Source organism: Anolis sagrei, chromosome 2 (genome assembly GCF_037176765.1).
Source record: "Anolis sagrei isolate rAnoSag1 chromosome 2, rAnoSag1.mat, whole genome shotgun sequence".
In the NCBI taxonomy this organism is placed as follows: Eukaryota; Metazoa; Chordata; class Lepidosauria; order Squamata; family Dactyloidae; genus Anolis; species Anolis sagrei.
The window spans coordinates 222,866,691-222,887,081 of record NC_090022.1 but is presented as its reverse complement, the minus strand read 5'-3'; the positions used below and the strand labels follow the sequence as shown (position 1 = coordinate 222,887,081).

Below are 20,391 nucleotides of genomic sequence, written 5' to 3'. Positions count from 1 at the left end.
CCTACACCTTTCCTTCTCCTGGCTGTGGATACCTGTGTGTGAGCACCAGAGATATTCTTCTCCTGTATGTGTACTGGAGGCACCCAGAGAGGCTCCTTCTCCTGCCTGTGGATGCGGGTGTGTGGTGCCTCTTGGCACCAGAGGAGCATCCTTTTGCCTCGGAACCCCAGCGTGCGTCACTTGTCCCCCCCGGAGCCTTCTTTCTCCTGCCTGTGGTCCCGAGGCGCCTTCTCCTCCTGAGTGAGCCCCTTCTGCTGCCGGTGGATCCGGGTCTCTGAGACCACCTCCTCGGGCTCGGGCTGTCACCCAGCGAGTGCCGCCCTCCTTCCTCTCGCTCAGAGGCAGCAGGCGCGGAGAAGAAAGCGGAGGAAGCGGAGAAGGCAGGGAGGCGTTGGGCGCCTTCTCCGCCCGCTTTGCGCCGGACCCAACTTTTCTTCTCCTTCCTCGCTGCTGCGGGGCGATGGCTCAGAAGTGGCGGGGCCCCGGCGAGGCGGAGAGGGGCGCCCCGGAGAAGGAGAAGGAGAAGGAGAAAGAGGAGGACGCGGGGCAGCGGCGGAGGAGCCGAAGCGCCAGCCGAGGCAGGTTCGCCGAGTCCTGGAAGAGGCTCAGCTCCCGGAGAGGCTCCGCCAAACGCTCCGGGATCGCCTCCCAGGCGCCGCCGGTAAGTCTCCCTTTGCCTAAGGAGCGAGCGCGGGATCTGCCTCAAATGCCCAAGGCAGGGAGGCATCCCCAGGGAAGAGGCACCACTTGGGGCTGCTGGGCTTCTTTGGGGGCATCCACACCGTACAATTAACGCTGTTTGACGATAGCCAAGCTGCTCAAGGCAATAGGATAGTGGGATTCGCGGTTTTGCAAGATTTTTTCGTCTCCTCCTCCAGGAAATAACTACTTGATGCTGCTTAGTAAGAAACCGAGATTTCTTTGAGCGCATCCACACTGTAGAACGAATGCAGTTTGGCATTACTTTAATTCCCCAGTGGCACAATGGTTTAAACCCTTACGCCGGCAGGACTGAAGACCGACAGGTCGGAGGTTCGAATCCGGAGAGAGCGCGGATGAGCTCCCTCTGTCAGCTCCAGCTCCTCATTCGGGGACATGAGAGAAGCCTCCCACAAGGATGGTAAAACATCAAAAACATCCAGGCGTCTCCTGGGCAACGTCCTTGCAGACGGCCAATTCTCTCACACCAGAAGCGACTTGCAGGTTCTCAAGTAGCTCCTGACACACTCACACACCCCCCCCCCCGAACTCATGAGTCTGTTAGGAATGGTGGGTGTTGGAGTCCAAAACACCTGGAGGGCCGAAGTTTGCCCATGCCTGTTAAAGACTGTAAAACTACAACTGAAGCTGGATCTACACTGCTGTATATCCCAGGATTTGATCCCTGATGATCTGTTTGAACTGGATTATAGGAGTCCACACTGTCACACTGTCATATAATCTGGGATAAGATGATAACGATTAGATCTTGGGATAGAGGGCAGTGTCAATGGTTCCATAGCATTGAGCCAGAGCAGGTGTCAAACTGCTTTGGTTATTCCACAGTTTAGATCAGGCACAGCCAAACTTGGGCCCTCCCTCCAGGTGTTTTGGACTTCAACTCCCACCATTCCTAACTGCCTCAGGCCCTTTCCTTTTCCTCCCTCGGTCGCTTAAGCTGTGAGAGTTGAAGTCTAAAACACCTGGAAGGCCTAAGTTTGCCCAGTCCTGGTATAAGAGGCACTATTTGTCAGGGTTTCAAGCAACAGCAACAACAAATGTCCAAGTGCCTTGTTCCTTCAGGTCAAGGACTTCTCCTGAGAGGAAATGGGACTCCAGAACTCGAGGCAAAGTCTGGAGAACAAGCCCTATGAGGAGCGACTTAACGAGCTGGGTATGTTTAGCCTGAAGAAGAGAAGGCTGGGAGGAGACATGATAGCCATGCATAAATATGTGAGGGGAAGTCATAGGGAGGAGGGAGCAAGCTTGTTTTCTGCTGCCCTGGAAACTAGGACGCGGAACAATGGCTACAAACTACAGGAAAGGAGATTCCACCTGAACATGAGGAAGAACTTCCTGACTGTGAGAGCCATTCAGCAGTGGAACTCTCTGCCCCGGAGTGTGGTGGAGGCTCCTTCTTTGGAAGCTTTTAAACAGAAGCTGGATGGCCATCTGTCGGGAGTGCTTTGAATGCAATTTTCCTGCTTCTTGGCAGGGGGTTGGACTGGATGGCCCATGAGGTCTCTTTCCAATTCTATGATTCTATTATTCTAAGTGGGAATAAGGCAAAGAATAGTCCCAATAATAATAATAATAATAATAATAATAATAATAATCAGAAAAAGAACAAGGAACCGGTGCTTTTGGCGCATCTATAATGGGAGTTGTGGTTTTACACGGTCATGAGCCTTCTCTTTCAAAGAGGGCTGGTGCCTTACTAGACTACACCGTGGCAGTTCAATTGGTGTCAGAACTGCCTTATATCCGCCGAGGAAATGCACCCTTTGAGGAGGTTTCGTTGTGGGGTTTTTTTGTCCTGGTTTAGAAGGCGGGGGGGGGGGGGGGGCGCCAAGCCCCTTTGGAATTATTTGTATCCCGTGTCTGTGGACCCAGGAGCAGGACCTCCACTATGAGGAAACGTGAGAAAGGGGTGTCATTTGAAGCCAGCGTCGCCCTCGGAGGGAAACCGCCTACTTTGAGGCTGACTAGGGGAGAAAAGGCAGGCGTTGGGGTGATCTGAAGCAGGATCCAAGCGCGAGGAAGGGGCTCCTGTGGAAGAGTCAGGCTGAACTCCCGCTCTTTGGGGCCTGCTTGTGTGCCTGGGGATTCTCTTCCCGCCTTCTGCCTTGGCTTGTGTTGAATCTGAGGGAAGGTGGAGGAGCCGAGGTTGGTGGGGCACCACTTTGAACTGCCAAGGCTCATAACTATGGGATCCTGGGAATTGTAGATTGAGGAGGATCCAAACAACAAATCCCACGATCCCATAGCATTGAGCCTTGGCACTCCAACTGCATTGATTGAACCCTGAAACAGGTGTCTTCCTTCCCACCTGCCCTCTTGCTGGACTATTTATTTATTTATCCTGTCAGAAGTGAACCAAGGGTTCAAATGTAATGTATTTCAAATCACAAAGTTAAAAAAACCTTGTCATTATACTAAATGTCCTTTGACCAGTAACTGGCCACTTGGAGTGCCTCTGTTGCTATAAGGAGGCACATTGAATCATAGAGTTAGAAGAGACCTCATGGGCCATCCAGTCCAACCCCCTGCCAAGAAGCAGGAAAATTGCATTCAAAGCACCCCGGACAGATGGCCATCCAGCCTCTGTTTAAAAGCCTCCAAAGAAGGAGCCTCCACCACATTCCGGGGCAGAGAGTTCCACTGCTGAACGGCTCTCAGTCTGGAAGTTCTTCCTAATGCTCAGATGGAATATCATTTCATGTAGTTTGTAGCCATTGTTCTGTGCCTTAGTTTCCAGGGCAGCAGAAAACAAGCTTGATCCCTCCTCCCTATGACTTCCTCACACATACTTATACATGGCTGTCTCCTCTCAGTCTTCTCTTCTTCAGGCTAATCATGCCCAGCTCTTTTAGCCGCTCCTTATAGGGCTTGTTCTCCAGACCCTTGATCATTTTAGTTGCCCTTCTCTGGACACATTCCAGCTTGTGGCAGGGCTCAGACTGCATTGTAGTAAATGGTCTGTGGTTTGCTCTTCTCCACACTCGCATGTTGTAGACCAACTACTTCATCACAGTAAAGAAAAAAATCCACTTAAAATCTGGTTTCTGCCTCTTGCAGGAATCTGGGGTTTGTAGTTTAGTGAGGCTGTTAAAGACTCTTCCCTAAACTACAAAACTTAGAATTCTGCAGGAGATAGAAACCAAATTTTAAATGGATTTTTTCTCTCTAGTGTGATGAGGCCCTTAGTAGCCCCATTTCTTAAGGTTTAAATTGATCTTGTCGGATTAAGACCCTTAAAAGGTTTTGGTGCCCACTTATGTATCTCATTTGAAATAGAAACAATAATTAATTTGAGAATAAACTTTTATTTTTCAAAACAAAACCTTGAGATGGAAAATAATGCTGATTTTGGAGGGTACACTTCCACTTTCTTTATATTTGAAAACTTTTCTCCCACTTTTTTCCAATTGCCAAGTCTTGTATTGTGAGAGCTTCACCATTGCAGTTTTGTACCACATGGTCCATGATGAATTCAGCAGTGGACAATTTCTGTGGTATCCCCTTCCCTCAATGCCCCGAGCACTGGCTTATTTTGCTCAATGGTTAATCCAGCCCTGAGAGGAGGAATAATCAGATGGGGAAGTAGTTGGAGCCAATCAAAACATCATCTCCAGTCAGGGAACTCATCTTTCCTCCCTTGACCTATTGAAATTGGCATGAGAGTATGTCTCAATTGCCTTCCACTATATTGGAGACATGTCTGCTATCATCCCTCTGCAAGTCAATCATCCCCATGCTTTTGCTCAGCCCGGTATTACCGTTGGCTGTAATGCAGGTGTTAGTGAATGTTGGAAGGACTACTAACTCCTGAAAGTTGTGTACAATCTTTTGATGTCTTCAATATGAGACATTGCACAAAGGGATAAAACAGGCCTCTTCATGAAGACTGTGTCCAAACTTTATAGTTGACTACAAGCAGAGAGCAGTGAAAACCATCTGTTGCTTTAAATATGAGGGAAAAAACACCCTCATATTCTCATTTAAGTTGCTCACTAAGGGCCCTTCCTCACAGGCCCTAAAATCCGAAAGAAACTGGGATAGAAAGAGAGATGACTAGATGGTGCTTGCCAAAAATGTGCACTGAATTGCATCTTCAGCTGGAAAACACAGGTTTAAAAGGTGAGCTTAAAATCTGAGGACAAAAATCATAGAATCACAGAGTTGGAAGAGACCTCATGGGCCATCCAGTCCAACCCCCTGCCAAGAAGCAGGAAAATTACATTCAAAGCACCCCTGACAGATGGCCATCCAGCCTCTGTTTAAAAGCTTCCAAAGGAGCCTCCGCCACACTCCGGGGCAGAGAGTTCCACTGCTGAATGGCTCTCACAGTTAGGAAGTTCTTCCTAATGTTCATATTTGCATCATTATATCTCTGCAGTCTATGAAAACACGTGATGTCACTCTTATACGGTGATGGTGGACTGTTTCAGTGCATTTTAAAATCCCAAAACACCTGATGAGGGCTATAAACAAATGGAGCCACAGTCACATGGGTGGCTAAATGGAAGCACAAATGGAAAGCAATTCCCCTGAAAACTCTCTGCAACGATTTCTCAGTTCTCATATTTATGAAACTATGCAGAACTTGAATTTACAAAGTGGGCACCACCATGGCAGGCAAGAAAGGCAGCAGGAGGGTGAGGAGAGACAAGAAACCTGCTTGTGTGCGTATTTGTATACCTGCATCAGCTCTTATGAGGTCCAGTGCATCTTGGACTGTCAATATTAAAAATGAAAAGAAAACTTCCAGTGGCTGTCCCGCGTCCGTTTTGTGGATTTCTAAAATCTGCTACAAACAAACCTTTCAGGATGCAAAGGGACTATTTGCCAGGACTGACAACTCCAGGTTTGAACTTGCTTTCAGGTACTGCGATTTTTGCCCCACTTCTTCATTTCAAATTATGAAGGTCTGGGAGGGCTCTAAAGCTGAATCCACACAGCCCTATATTCCAGGATCTGATCCCAGATTATCTGCTTATCCTGGATTATCTGGCAGTGTTGACTCATCTAATCCAGTCCAAAGCAGATCTGGGATCAGATCCTGGGATACAGTGCAGTGTAGATCCAGTCTAAGATGAGATACTGTTTTGTATTTTGTTTTTCCAAGCTGTCTGTGATTATTGAACAAGATTTATATGGATAGATGAATACAGGGCAGTATACTAAAACTGCTTTTACTTGACATCTCAATCCCCAAATTTTGGAACTGTCGCATTTTCCTCTCGGTCTTGTAAAATGAGACAGACCCATTCAGTCTGCTGTTTGCTGATTTTGTTGTTGTTTTCTATCCCATTGAAACAAACATGTGAATGTATAGAGCTGCATTGATGTCCTTCCCCAACAGAATAATTGTTCTTGGAAAACTCTTATTTATCTGTAAAATTATGGAATATTTAGGGCACTAACCCACTGGAATAACAATGGTTTATCTGTGAAAATGGGTGACACGTAAACATTTGTTCTCAGCCTCCAGATGGTTTGGACTTCAGCTTCCAGAAACCCAAGCCAGCATGTCCAATGGTCAAGGATTCTGGAAGTTGAAGTCCAAAGCATCTGGAGAACCAAAGGTTGAGAAACTCTAGTGTATAGGTTGTCTGTTGTCATTCAGAGAAGCATACCTGGAACAGGAAGGAGGAGGGATGTGTTCTGAATAAACTGTGCTTTCTACTTAATTTGGTTCAATGAAATCAGTGTTCTCAGTTATACAAAGACTATGTTTGACTTTGAAGTTCCCAGTGAATTCAGTGTTTTTCTGGATGGAAAAACACCAACAGGTTGCAATAGGAGAGGAATGAGAAGATAAAAAGGTAAAAGGGGAAACTTGATATAGAGTGGATGTCATGACAACCAAAATCTGGGGAAGCGACTTGGTATTGATACAAATTGATGAAACAGAATTGTATTTTTTGCATGTTAAATGTGTTTTGCCCCTAAACCCATTTGTCATACATGAGGAAGCATCTAAACTACAATTTTACAGTATAGCTGAAAAACGCCAAAATTCAGTACACTCCGTAACATTAGCAGATAACCTATAAATTACAATATAAGAGCTGTAGTGTTTTCTAAACAAAGATTCTGAACTGAATGGGGGGAAAAACAGCCATAGGTTGTAAGATGTGTGTAGAAGGGCTATCTCTACTCTCCACATGTTCCTCTGAAAATGACAACCTGTAAAAGAAAAATGTTGAAACACAAAGGTAAGGAGGAGAACTAATGTGACTTTAGGGGGACAGATTTTTTTTCCTTTGAAGTTTGAAAGCAGAATATAAATTGCCAAATGCTCATCCTAGACTGTAACTTTCTTCCAGAAAGGTTTCCATTATAAGCCAAATATCAAGGTTTTGGGAATTAGCAGTTTTAAAGAAAAAACAGTGTTCTGTACTGAGGTTTTTAAAAATTGCAAATGAATGCTTAAGCGCAATACAATACAATAAGTGATTTTAATGTTATAGCTAATATAATGGCATTTTAATGGCAACAGTTTGTACAGTTTTACTTATTTTGTATTTGTTTTAAGTTTGTAAAGTACTACGATTTTCAATTCTTCCAATCAAATAAATATCAAAGCATTTGAGGAAAGTAATAGAACGATAAGTAGCATGATGTATCTAAGAGCAAAGTTGACCACTGTCATGAAACATAATTGAGCTCCTCTTCCTCCACATTAGATTAGTCTGTGTGCAGTAAGGTCTTTGTCACATTCATGCATTCTTTCCTGTTCCTTGTACTATTTAATAGAAATTTCCTCCCAGGATATTGTTTCAAGCAGATTGCCTTTATCCCAAAATATTTACTGGAAATTATTTTATTAATTATTTAACACAAACAATCTATCATGCAACCAGAAAATATACATTCAAAAATAATGAAATGTGCCTCTGAAATTCAGTTTCATTGCTAATAGATCTATATTAGCAGTGGCGCAGCGGGTTAAACCACTGAGCTGCTGAACTTGCTGACTGAAAAGTTGGCATTTCAAATCTGGGGAGCAGGGTGAGCTCCAGCAGTTAGCCCCAACTTCTGTCAACCTAGCAGTTTGAAAACATACAAATATGAGTAGATCAGTAGGGACCAATCTGGTGGGAAGGTAACGGCACTCCATGCAGTCATGCTGGCCACATGACCTTGTCTACGGATAACGCTAGCTCTTCGGCTTAGAAATGGAGATGAGCACCACCCCCCAGAGTCAGACACAATTAGACTTAATGTCAAGGAGAAACCTTTATCTTTACCTAGATCTATATTCAAATGTTGACTTGTGCAAAATAAGCACAGCATACATTACCATTCACTAGAATTCAAGTCATTTTAAGAGCAAAATCTGTGCATCCTATCTTTAACTAGAATTATTGGTTGCAATGCTTTATAAAAAAACTGCTTCAATCTGGATGACAGCAATAGTACCACCACAAGTTCACTGATTCAATTCCATTGCTAGTTACTTTACTCTACACTGCTATATAAAATCAATATTATCTGCTTTGAACTGGATTGTATGTCAGTGTAGACTCATATAATCCAGTTCAAAACAGATAATATGGATTATCTGCTTTGATAATCTAAATTATATGGCAGTATAGAAGGAGCCTTAGAAGTATGCTCCATTCTGCACAGTACAATTTACTTCTGAGAAGACACGCATATTATTGTACCCTTAAGATGGGGACTGAATTGGGGCCATGGTGTTTTCTCATTTGGGAAAAACAAGCAGCTTGGGAGGGGAATTTGTTTTGAGGAAAACCTGAGGAAAGGAGATCCAGTTGTTCCCTCTTCCATGTGAAAGCCAACTCAGGTACAATTTTTGCTCCTCTTAATATTGGAGTTGCATATTTAGGGCCACAAAATGAATTCGCTGACTTAAAGCTCTTTGAAGGCAGCGAAGATCGTGTTCTCAATCCCCTTCTTAGATAGTTTGGCTCTCTACAATTCTCGATTCTTGTTTTATTTCTACATCACCGTTCTTCCTATTTCTGATTGCTATCATACAGCACTAATCGCTGTTGTGCTTTGCAAGCTACCCTTTTATCAAGTAAATGTAAGCACCCAAGCGTGTCTAGATTGCTTGCATCTGTCTGGCATATAGGCTTTCCCTCTCTGTGAAATTCTTCTTATTCAGTTCAGTGCTTCCTCTGCAACTGCCACAAGTTCACCAGTAGCAGCAAATTACTTTGATATTCACCCTTTCTTCATTTCTTTCTCTCACGTAATTTGTTTCTCTAAAACCCTAGACATCTTTACCGAGGAAGAAATCTGTTTAAACTCAATGGTAATATTTAAATCAGACTGCAAAATCAGTGGAATTAGGGCTAACCCACCTTTTAGATGGAATGCCATGAATTCTGGGTGTTATGAAAGGGTAAAAAAAAACCCCATAACAGTTGTTTAGTTTCTTACTGAGGTGTTTTTATTGGCAGAGTCAACGAAATGTCCTTGCAGGTCTTTCTGCCTCATGGGCCAGAATAAATTGGCTATCTTTGGAAACTGCATCTCCATTTAGGAAGGTGTGATGTGCTACTTCAGGCAGCAAAATTTCTTTGGCCAGACAGAACTATTACAAAACAAACACATTTAGCTCTAGGTGAGGTTTTTATCACATCATCTATCACCAAGTCTCATTCACTGAATTTTACAGTGCATTCACATAACATCATTCTTCACATGTAATCCTTCTTTGTCTTTTTATTGCTTACTTCACCTTTTCCCATGAAGAAAGGAGAAAAAAATAGATGGCTGTACAATATTTCCTTGTTAGTAGTGTGAGGATCCTTCCATCTGTAAAAATCCTTAAGATCAAAGCTTTTGGTTTCTGAGGACGCTTCCACACAGCCCAAAAATATGTGTCAAAGCAACCCAATTGTTATTGGGATGGCATGTAGCCACCCTCCAAGGGAAAGCCTGGGGTTTTTTGGTGGTAGTGGGGACAAAAATCCACTACCTGCTTTGGTTTGGATTTTTGTCCCCACTACCACAAAAAAAAAAACAAAAAACCCAGGCTTTCCCTTGGAGGGTGGCTATATCACGGGGAATGTGTGATATAGTCTCCAGACCCAATCTATACAGGGCTCACATCTGGTAAGACTCGAATTTTACCATAAGATCCAGATCTTACCAGGTCCTTAATTAATTTGGAACAAACCAAATTAATTTGGTTTTACCAGAGGCGTTGTTTTGCCTTTGGTAAAACCAAAACAGACCCCAGTTTTGGGGCCTGTCTGAATGGGCTCTGAAGATCACCTTGCCTCTAAGGCCCCTTCTACACTGCCATATTATCTGTTTTGCACTGGATTATATGGCAGTGTAGAGTGATATAATCCAAAGGAAATAATGTGGATTATCTACTTTTATAATCTGGATTATATGGCAATATGAAAGGGCCTAAGTGAAGGCAAAGATTATAGTCAATCTGAAATTGGTCACCATAACATTGATCTTAAATCCCACAAGAAGTGGGATGATGAGTCTATTCTGTGGTTGGAAATAAAGAGAATGAGGCAAATCTATTTATTTTCTTAGGACATGGGATATTACCCATTTAACCTGGAATGGGCAGACGTTGGGGGCTTGGTGAACAACAGTACAATCTGTGCAAAATATAAGTATTGTTCCCTAATGCCTCATAGAGGATGTAGGAAACAATTTCACCATGTTTTTCCTAAAGTCACTTTAGTCTCAGTAGAGATATTTTTTTACAGGAAAAAGTTACCCGATAACCAATTTATAGCTCACTTTCTACGAGAAAGCATGCTTTCTAAAAGTCCCAAGGAGGGTTAAAATTGTCCCCCCTAATGAGCTTTTGGGAGTATTTTGGGTTAAATTGACAAACAATTAAAATGGATACTGGGGGCTCTCTGTGGCACACAGAGTATACATTCTCTATGCTTGTGCCAAATGGATAGATTTTATCCTCAAGCAGATAGGGTCCACTTCCAAAGCAGATGTTGAGGGGGAAACTGCAGTGGAGACCATAGAAGGGAAGGTCACATTGCAGTGTTATTTATTATTCATTCATTTATTTTTATTACAGCCCTCCTTTCTTCCAAATGCTGCACCCAAGGTAGTTGTTGGATTTTATATTTTATCCAGTGCTATGTTCCTATAATACACAGGAAGATCAATTTCCGTGCCTAAGTATATGATCAATTTATCACTACTGTGGACAATTAGTGCTGTACATTATCTACTCCTCTCTGTCTTGTTTGTTTGAGATTGCTGTGAGGTGTTTAAACTATGAACTGTATACTCCAGTATCTGTGTCTTCTTCATGAGATGTGCTATCAGGCTGACTATATGCATCTGAAGATTTATTGGGCATCACTGTACGGGAGCGTTCCATGTTGTCTTATTTGTATATATGAGACATACTGTTTTTTCTTGATCACTTTCCTCTTCTTTTATTTTCTTTTTTGCCCTTGTTATTTAATTATTGTGCTATCTACTTGTAACACTCCTTTTGATGAAATATTTGCTCCTAAGGAATCAATAGGGTTTATATCTATTTGGGATAAAGGCTTAACCTTAGAATATTTTTGTATGTATTCATGGTAATCTGAAGAAGATCTTCACGTTGAAAGATCTTGAAGTTAACTAGAAATCCATCTTATACATTATCCATACAGTGGGCTCTTTGATATCCCATGTGGTTTGGTTCCTTGACCCCTTGGATACAAAAAAAAACTATGGATATTCAAATTCCTTTCTATACAGTGGCATGGTAAAATCGTATCCGTTATATAAAATGGCAAAACCAAAGCCTATCTTTTGGAAATTTATTTTGAATACCGGTACTTTAAAGCCTTGGACCAACTGTATTTGCCTCATAGGGCCCTTCCACACAGCCCTCTATCCCAGAATATCAAGGCAGAAAATCCCACATAATCTGCTTTGAACTGTCCACACTCAGATAATGTGGGTTTTTCTTCCTTAATATTCTGGGATATAGAGCTGTGTGGAAGGGCCCATATTCATTGATGCATAGCTATTTGTCATAATCACTGTTTTTGTTGATATACTTGTTCTGATCCCTGTGATCTGTATACAGATTCTTATTCCAGCTGCATCTGTGTATTTGTATGTGTGTGTGTGTGCGTGCATGCACATGCACGCACACACACACACACACACCTAGAATCCCCTTTGCTTCTGATTTTTGGCATTGTCGATAATATATGTGCCTTCCTAAAGTACTGAAAGGTATTTTAAGCCTTTCTGGGATAAAGGGTTACATGGTACTTTTAAAAAATTAATTATATTGTTGAATAGTTTCTCTTGTATTATATTTTATACATTATTATGTAATATTATTTGGGTGACTGCAGTGAACCCCTTTTCTTTCTTTACCATGTACTCCTTCCTCATGAATAATTCAATAAAAAGTTTTTCCTTAATTGCTTCTTTTATTTTACTTTGGCTTTTCTTCCCCTCTCTTCTGTTTTTGATCCACCCCTTTCTTCACCTGATCTGTTGAGGTTGGTGCTTGGAACAAAGAGATAAAGCTGTCAAAATGTATGTTCAATTGCCGCTTTCTATGTCTTTATAAAAGATCTGTTTAGAAGTAATTTCATCAGAAGATCATAGAATCATAGAATCATAGAATCAAAGAGTTGGAAGAGACCTCATGGGCCATCTAGTCCAACCCCCTGCCAAGAAGCAGGAATATTGCATTCAAATCACCCCTGACAAATGGCCATCCAGCCTCTGCTTAAAAGCTTCCAAAGAAGGAGCCTCCATCACACTCTGGGGCAGAGAGTTCCACTGCTGAACGGCTCTCACAGTCAGGAAGTTCTTCCTAATGTTCAGATGGAATCTCCTCTCTTGTAGTTTGAAGCCATTGTTCCGCGTCCTAGTCTCCAAGGAAGCAGAAAACAAGCTTGCTCCCTCCTCCCTGTGGCTTCCTCTCACATATTTATACATGGCTATCATATCTCCTCTCAGCCTTCTCTTCTTCAGGCTAAACATGCCCAGTTCCCTAAGCTGCTCCTCATAGGGCTTGTTCTCCAGACCCTTGATCATTTTAGTCGCCCTCCTCTGGACACATTCCAGCTTGTCAATATCTCTCTTGAATTGTGGTGCCCAGAATTGGACACAATATTCCAGATGTGGTCTAACCAAAGCAGAATAGAGAGGTAGCATTACTTCCTTAGATCTAGGCACTATGCTCCTATTGATGCAGGCCAAAATCCCATTGGCTTTTTTTGCCGCCACATCACATTGTTGGCTCATGTTTAACTTGTTGTCCATGAGGACTCCAAGATCTTTTTCACACGTACTGCTCTCGAGCCAGGCGTCACCCATTCTGTATCTTTGCATTTCATTTTTTCTGCCAAAGTGGAGTATCTTACATTTGTCACTGTTGAACTTCATTTTGTTAGTTTTGGCCCATCTCTCTAATCTGTCAAGATCGTTTTGAATTCTGCTCCTGTCCTCTGGAGTATTGGCTATCCCTCCCAATTTGGTGTCGTCTGCAAACTTGATGATCATGCCTTCTAGCCCTTCATCTAAGTCATTAATAAAGATGTTGAACAGGACCGGGCCCAGGACGGAACCCTGCGGCACTCCACTTGTCACTTCTTTCCAAGATGAAGAGGAAGCGTTAGTGAGCACTCTCTGTGTTCGTCCACTTAACCAATTACAGATCCACCTCACCATAGTTTTGCCTAGCCCACATTGGACTAGTTTCCTTGCTAGAAGGTCATGGGGGACCTTGTCGAAGGCCTTACTGAAATCCAGGTACGCTACATCCACGGCATTCCCCGCATCTACCCAGCTTGTAGCTCTATCAAAGAAAGAGATCAGATTAGTCTGGCATGACTTGTTTTTGATAAATCCATGTTGACTATTAGCAATGACTGCATTTGTTTCTAAGTGTTTGCAGACCGCTTCCTTAACAATCTTTTCCAGAATCTTGCCCGGTATCGACATGAGGCTGACCGGACGGTAGTTGTTTGGGTCATCCTTTTTTCCCTTCTTGAAGATTGGGACCACATTGGCCCTCCTCCAATCTGCTGGAACTTCTCCCGTTCTCCAAGAACTCTCAAAGATGGTTGCCAATGGTTCCGAAATGACTTCCGCTAGTTCCTTCAATACTCTGGGGTGTAGTTGATCTGGCCCTGGGGACTTGAACTCATTAAGAGCGGTCAGGTATTCCTGGACGACTTCTTTCCCAATTTGGGGTTGGATGTCCTCCAATCCCTCATCCACTCCATCTTGCTGAGGTTGAAGACTCTCTTTTTGTGAGAAGACCGAGGCAAAGAAGGCATTAAGTAGTTCTGCCTTTTCCCTATCCCCTGTCAGCATTGCCCCATCTTCTCCTCGAAGAGGTCCTATCGCCTCCTTGTTTTTCCTTTTTCTACTGACATAAGAATAGAAGCCCTTTTTATTGTTTTTAATGTCCCTGGCAAATCTGAGCTCGTTTTTTGCTTTAGCCTTGCGGACCTTTTCCCTACAGGTGTTGGCTATTTATTTGAATTCTTCTTTGGTGATTTCTCCCTTTTTCCACTTCTTGTGCATGTCTCTTTTGTGTCTTAGCACAGTTAGAAGTTCTTTGGACATCCATTCTGGCTTCTTTGCACTTGTCCTATTTTTTCTCTTTGTTGGCACGGTTTGCAATTGCGCCTTGAGTATTTCACTCTTGAGAAATTCCCATCCATCCGTAACTCCCTTGTCTTTTAGTATCTGTGTCCACGGAATGCTGCTCAGCGTTTCCTTCATTTTTTGGAAATCAGCTCTCCTAAAGTCCAAAATGCGGGTTTGACTTGTCTTAGTTTCGGCCTTCCTTTGTACCTCAAATTGCAGGAGCACATGGTCACTTGCCCCTAAGGATCCTACCACTTCGACCGCATCGATCAGGTCCTCCGCATTTGTTAGGATGAGATCAAGAGTAGCCAATCCCCTTGTTGCCTCTTCTACCTTCTGGACCATGAAATTGTCTGCAAGGCAAGCGAGGAATTTGTTGGACCTTGTACTCTTGGCCGAGTTTGTTTTCCAGCAAATATCGGGATAGTTGAAATCGCCCATGACTACTACATCTCTTCTCTGTGCCTGTTTGGTCAACTGTTGGCAGAAGACTTCATCAAGTTCTTCCTCCTGGCTTGGGGGTCTGTAGTAGATGCCTACAATGACATCTTTTTGAGTCCCAGTTCCCTTGATTCTTATCCAGATGATTTCAAGCTGGTTTCCCAGATTGCTGTCTTGAATCTCTTCTGCAGCATAAGAGTTTTTGACATATAAGGCTACTCCGCCTCCTCTCCCCTTTGTTCGGTTTCTGTGAAAGAGGTTATACCCCTCGATATCTACATTCCAGCGATAGGAGTCATCCCACCAGGTTTCAGTGATCCCTATGATATCATATTTGTGGTGTTGTGCTAAAAGTTGGAGTTCGTCTTGTTTATTTCCCATGCTCTGTGCATTAGTGTAAAGACATGTGAGCCCCTGAGATCTTCCCTTGAGCTGTTTAATTGGGATTATTGTGCTTTTGGTACTTGGTCCTTGTTGTGTTGTGGTCCTTGATGTTGCACTACTGCACACACTCAAAACATGAATGTATGAAAATGTTCCCTTAACTGCCACTTGTTATACCTTTTTCCCATTAGCCATTTTGGAACAATTCTTTGTGTGTGTGTGTGTGTGTGTGTTTGGGTAGGATCTTTGAGGACTTGTTAGTTCTTCATTGGCCTTTCAATTTGACACGATGTAAAACCTTTGCTGTAGTGATAACCTAAGGTGAAGCAAGACCAGAGATTCAAGCTTGGCAGTATGTTGGAATACTTCAACTAAGGAAATTGTTGAAACAATACCTAGGATCACTCTAACCAGGGCCGTAGCCAGAAAAAAAATTTGGGGAGGGTTGACAATTTGGGAGGGGGGGTTGAACATTTGGGGGGGGGTTTGAAAATTTGGGGGGGGGGTTGAAAAATTGGGGGGGTGGGGTTGAACCCTGCCTCCTAGCTCACGCTGAAGCAAAGAGCACAGCAGGGGGCAGAGCAACCTTCAATAGCCTGCAGCTCCACCTCTGTCAACCACCTCCACCAAGTCTGGCCTCCTTAATGAGAGCATTCAACACACACATCCCCAACTTGGTTGCTTCACTACATTGGCTATTGCTGCAAGTAATGACAGTGTGAATAAATTGTCAATATTTGCTAGAGATAGTGCTTTCAGTTCTGGAGGGACTCTTGATTTTTGCATCTCATAGACTTAGCATGGGGACTTGGTTAACCAGTTAAAATTCATGAGTAAACCAGGTTTTTTTAAAAAAATCTGAAACATTTCGGGGAGGGTTTGAACCCCTAAAACCACCCCCTCGCTACAGGCCTGACTCTAACAACCACCATGTCAGGCTACACAGAGAAGCCATTGAAATACACAGGCATGTGGACAATTTCAACAGAAAGGAAGAAACCACAAAAATGAACAAAATCTGGCTACCAGTATTAAAAAAAAACTCTAAAATCAGTGCAGTAAATAAAGAACTACACTCAGAAAACAAGGGAATTCCAGAGAAGAAACAATCAGGGTCAGCCAACACCTCCCAAAAAAAAAAAAAGATCCCCTGGGCAGGAAGCAGCCAGGCTTTGAAGCTGCAAGGTCATTCAGTGCTAATCAAGGTGGCCAGTTACAACATGCAAACCAGCCTCAAGTAGACAAGAGTTCTTTCTCTCACCCTGGACATTCCATTGATATATAAACCTCACTTGCCTAGATTCCACCATATCTCACAACTTCTGAGGATGCTCCCATAGATGTGCGTGAAACATCAGGAGAGAATGCTTCTGGAACATGGCCATACAGTCCAGAAAACTCACAGCAACCCAGTACCTAGGTGAATCATTTAATTTTCTGGAGTTGCTAGACCCCATTTATTATTATTATTATTATTATTATTATTATTATTGATATTATTGATATTATTGATATTATTAGCAATAGTATTAACTTTATTTATAACCCACCTTTTTCTCCATAGGACTCAAGGCAACTAACAATCACACAATTTAATGACAATGTAAAACAAAGTAAATATAAAAAATTAAAAAGTAAAAATAATGTGTGGTTATAAAGTGAAAAGGCTATTAAAATATAATAAATACATATTAAATTCACCGCCCACAAACCCCCACCCACAATATCCCCAGAAGCATGCCCCTCATCCCCCCATAATTGCCTGCTGGCACAGCAATGTCTTTACCTGTTTGCATATATGGAAATGACTCTATTTTGAAATCCTATCTGACAGAGGAACTCTTGGAAACCGTGACAATTTGTTCCAGGTCTACAGAAAGGCATTGCCTAAGAAATGATATTTTGTCTGCTACTGATGCTACTTTATGCTTTTATATATTACCCTATAGAATCCCATCAGAATTTCAAGGTAGTGTGTGATCAGCTATATTGCAAAACAATAACACCATAAAGCATCTTCAAGAAAATGTATAAAAACATCTGTATCAATGAAAAAGGTTTACAGCAAATTGAAATGTCTAGCAAAATAACACTTTTTGCTTAGTGCCAATCACATTTCAGTTTGTGGTTTATACACTAAAATATTGATAAGTGGTAAATTTGAAGATGACATTTTATAAATTTAGTTAGTGTGCTCTAGCAGCCTGGCAAATAGTCTGAATAATGAAAACATTACTCATTTTGTGACTTCCGGGCCAGTTTTAAGAAATTAACCAGGATTCAAGGAAAATAAGACAGGAAGATATACTTGTCCCCCATTTCTGTGACAAGCAAATTTCCACCTTCCCATACTGCTACAGAAAATAGTCCCAGAACAACTATTCACCTATATCAAATGCCTGGAAAATGAGCTCTAGCAAATACCCATTGATATAAATGCTGAAATGGTAGGAGACTGCTTGTATTAAAACAAATACATGACATTTTGGACTGTCCATTTTGCTGCTATTAAAATATCAAGGTCTCTTTGTTTTTTTCTTTTCTAAAACTCAAATATATAACAATAAATAGTTCAATATAAAAACCACTCACTGCAAAATATTTGTATAATACTACACAACATAACTGTAGACATAAAACTGCAGGTACATTGTGCTTTGCTGATAAGTACAACTAAAGTAAGTGACCAGTATGATTGCAATGTTAATCTATGACCCGACATGCACAACATGACCACAAAATGTGAAATAATCCTTTGAATTACAGTCACACTTCGAAGTATGGAACTACTACTGAGTAGGTAGAAGGATGTAGTTCAATCTTTGAAACCCAGACCTCAATTGTTATGCAAAAAGGTGTGCTAGTTATGCAAATTATTGCCGAGTTAAACATTCCCCTGCTATTATTCCTCTTATTTACCACATTAAGCTCTATATTTGGTTCTTTAAGTAAATATTTCATTTTTTTAGAAATGCAAGCTGTAAATCTAGACCACCAAATGGTGCAGAAAGGTAAGGTAAAGGTAAATGTTTCCCGTGATATTAAGTCTAGTCATGTCCAACTTGACTAGGGCTCTACCCAGCTGAGGCGATTTTGTTTGGCTACGTTGGGTTTTATTTATCCTAGCTCTATCTTCTTTCCTTCTTTCGTTCTCTCTCTTTTCCCTTCTTGCCCCCCATATCCTCTGTTCCTTGCTGTGTCTGGCCCACCTTTTCTTACCCTTTTTCCTGGGTTACCTTGCTTTATTGTTGATTGGATAGGTTCCTTTGTTGTTCGACGTTCAAGCTTGACTTCTGTCTTGTGGTTGTCTATTTCCGTGTGTACCATCGGTTGTGGTTCTCAGAGGAACTATTTGCTTTCAAGTCCGATGTTGATTCTCTTCTCTTTTCATTGTGCTGATGGCCAATGGAGAGTAGGAAGCAGTTGCTTCCTGCCTAGGCTTGCGTCCACCCAGATGTGCCCCGTTGCCGGGCGTCTTTGGATACCTCTTAGACGCCGTCGGCCGATGGCACCTTAGGATCTTGCCCCCGCGACCTCAAACCATCAGCGGAGGAGGGATATGTTTCCCTGACTAGACAATACCTGGCGATTCCGAGCTGCTTCTACCGAAGCAACTCAGAGCGTGCCCTCCATATGCGGCCACCAACCGGAAGTCCTGCTGCCTGTTCTTATCTCACTAAAATTGATCAGGCTGTTTGATATGCAACTCTGGACTATCCTACTATCTTCCCTAGGTGATATTCATCTCAGAATCGATGAGATTCAAATTCTCTCCCAATTGGTTTTCTGTAGTTTCTTCTCCTCCCTATAGGTCAGTGGTCAAAATTATCTCCTTGACTTACAGAGCAAAGAAAAATATCTTGGTGGCCTCACTTAATATCCTTGGTGGCTTTGCTGGAGAACTGTAGACTACATCATGAGTTACAAACACACAGCCAATATGATACAAAGTAGAAAAGACACCTGTGATTTCTGTGCTGCTCATGCATTGCAAGGGGAGTGAAAAAAGTGGAGAAAAAATCCATGAAGAAATAAAAAGAAATTCCATTTTTTGGTCCAGAGAAATTAGTAATGATAATGTGAAAGAACTCATTGGGGGATGGAAATCTAAGCTTATTAAATGTTCCTTTAGACTAGACTAGAACAGTAGCATATGTTTGGAGGTTTTTATACCTCCTACTGGGAAATGAAGTGTTTGTTAGGCTTTGCCCACAAAGAAGGCCAACATTATCTGCAGTCCTAGCAAACACACCTGTTCTTCTTACATGGCATTGCTTCCATATTTTGTGCCCCTTGTCATACTGCAGAGGAGCAGGTGTGAAAACATAATTCTTCATTTTTGACAGGTGTACATTGGGTACACGTGGTATGTCAATTATTTCTTTTTCAAAGGTCTTATTTTTTCCCATGAACATAATTTAGTCAAAAAGCTATGAATTCCTGAAACACTGCAGGGGCAATGCTCGATGAACAAGAAATTAAAACTAGAAGTAAATGAAAGTTATACAAATAATTATAATAAATTTTATTTCTACCCCTCCACCATCTCCCCTAATGGACTTGGGGCAGCTAACAAAGTACAGTGAAGTGACACATATAAACAATACTTAAATCTAAAAATGATAAAACAATGAAATTACAATCACACACACATATAATGACATTATAAAACATTTAATAAACTGGCTAATACTTGATGTGTAATTGGTCATATTAGAGGATGCACATTTAAAACCTTATCAGACAGTCTTTGGTCATTATTTCCATGCACTTTGGAAATGGATCCCCATGGAAGCTGCAGGGAGGTCATCAGACAATGTAAGCACACTTCCAGTGGGACTCCATGGTGCTCTGCTTCCCAAGTGCATGGAAATGGAGGCTGAATATCTTTGTCAGGAGCCGTGTGTCAATTGACTCCTGATAGATAAAGAAAACAGAGTAAAGTGGGGGGAAAGATGGGAGTAGATGGTGAAAGGATGTGGGGTAGCTGGCCATCCCAGAAGACAGGGAAAGATTGGAGGGAACGGGGTAAGACAGTTCCTTCTGCTTTCCTCCACTTTCCCAGCGCTCATGGGATGAGGTCCTTACTGTGAATGTTTCAATGTACAGAAATGGTATGAGGACTTATAGGACCATCTCTTTTACTCTTTCTAGTACCTACCATCCCCTCAACTCCTTCCTTTTTCACAGGCACCCATTCCCAGTAGCTATGTCAATAGCCATTGTTACGTTTGCTCTCGCATTCCCACCAGTTTGTGAGGAGGGTGGCAT

The 20,391-nt window shown here is 42.2% G+C and overlaps 1 protein-coding gene across 1 annotated transcript in view; it reads left to right on the top strand.

Moving 5' to 3' along the window:
* Positions 1-410: 410 nt before the first annotated feature.
* TRPM3 (transient receptor potential cation channel subfamily M member 3) overlaps positions 411-20,391 on the top strand; it is a 429,447-nt gene continuing 409,466 nt past the window's right edge. The window contains exon 1 of the mRNA XM_060762212.2: positions 411-661. Within this exon, the coding sequence (XP_060618195.2) occupies positions 461-661 (201 nt within the window). The 5' untranslated portion in view covers positions 411-460. The remainder of the gene's footprint in view (positions 662-20,391) is intronic.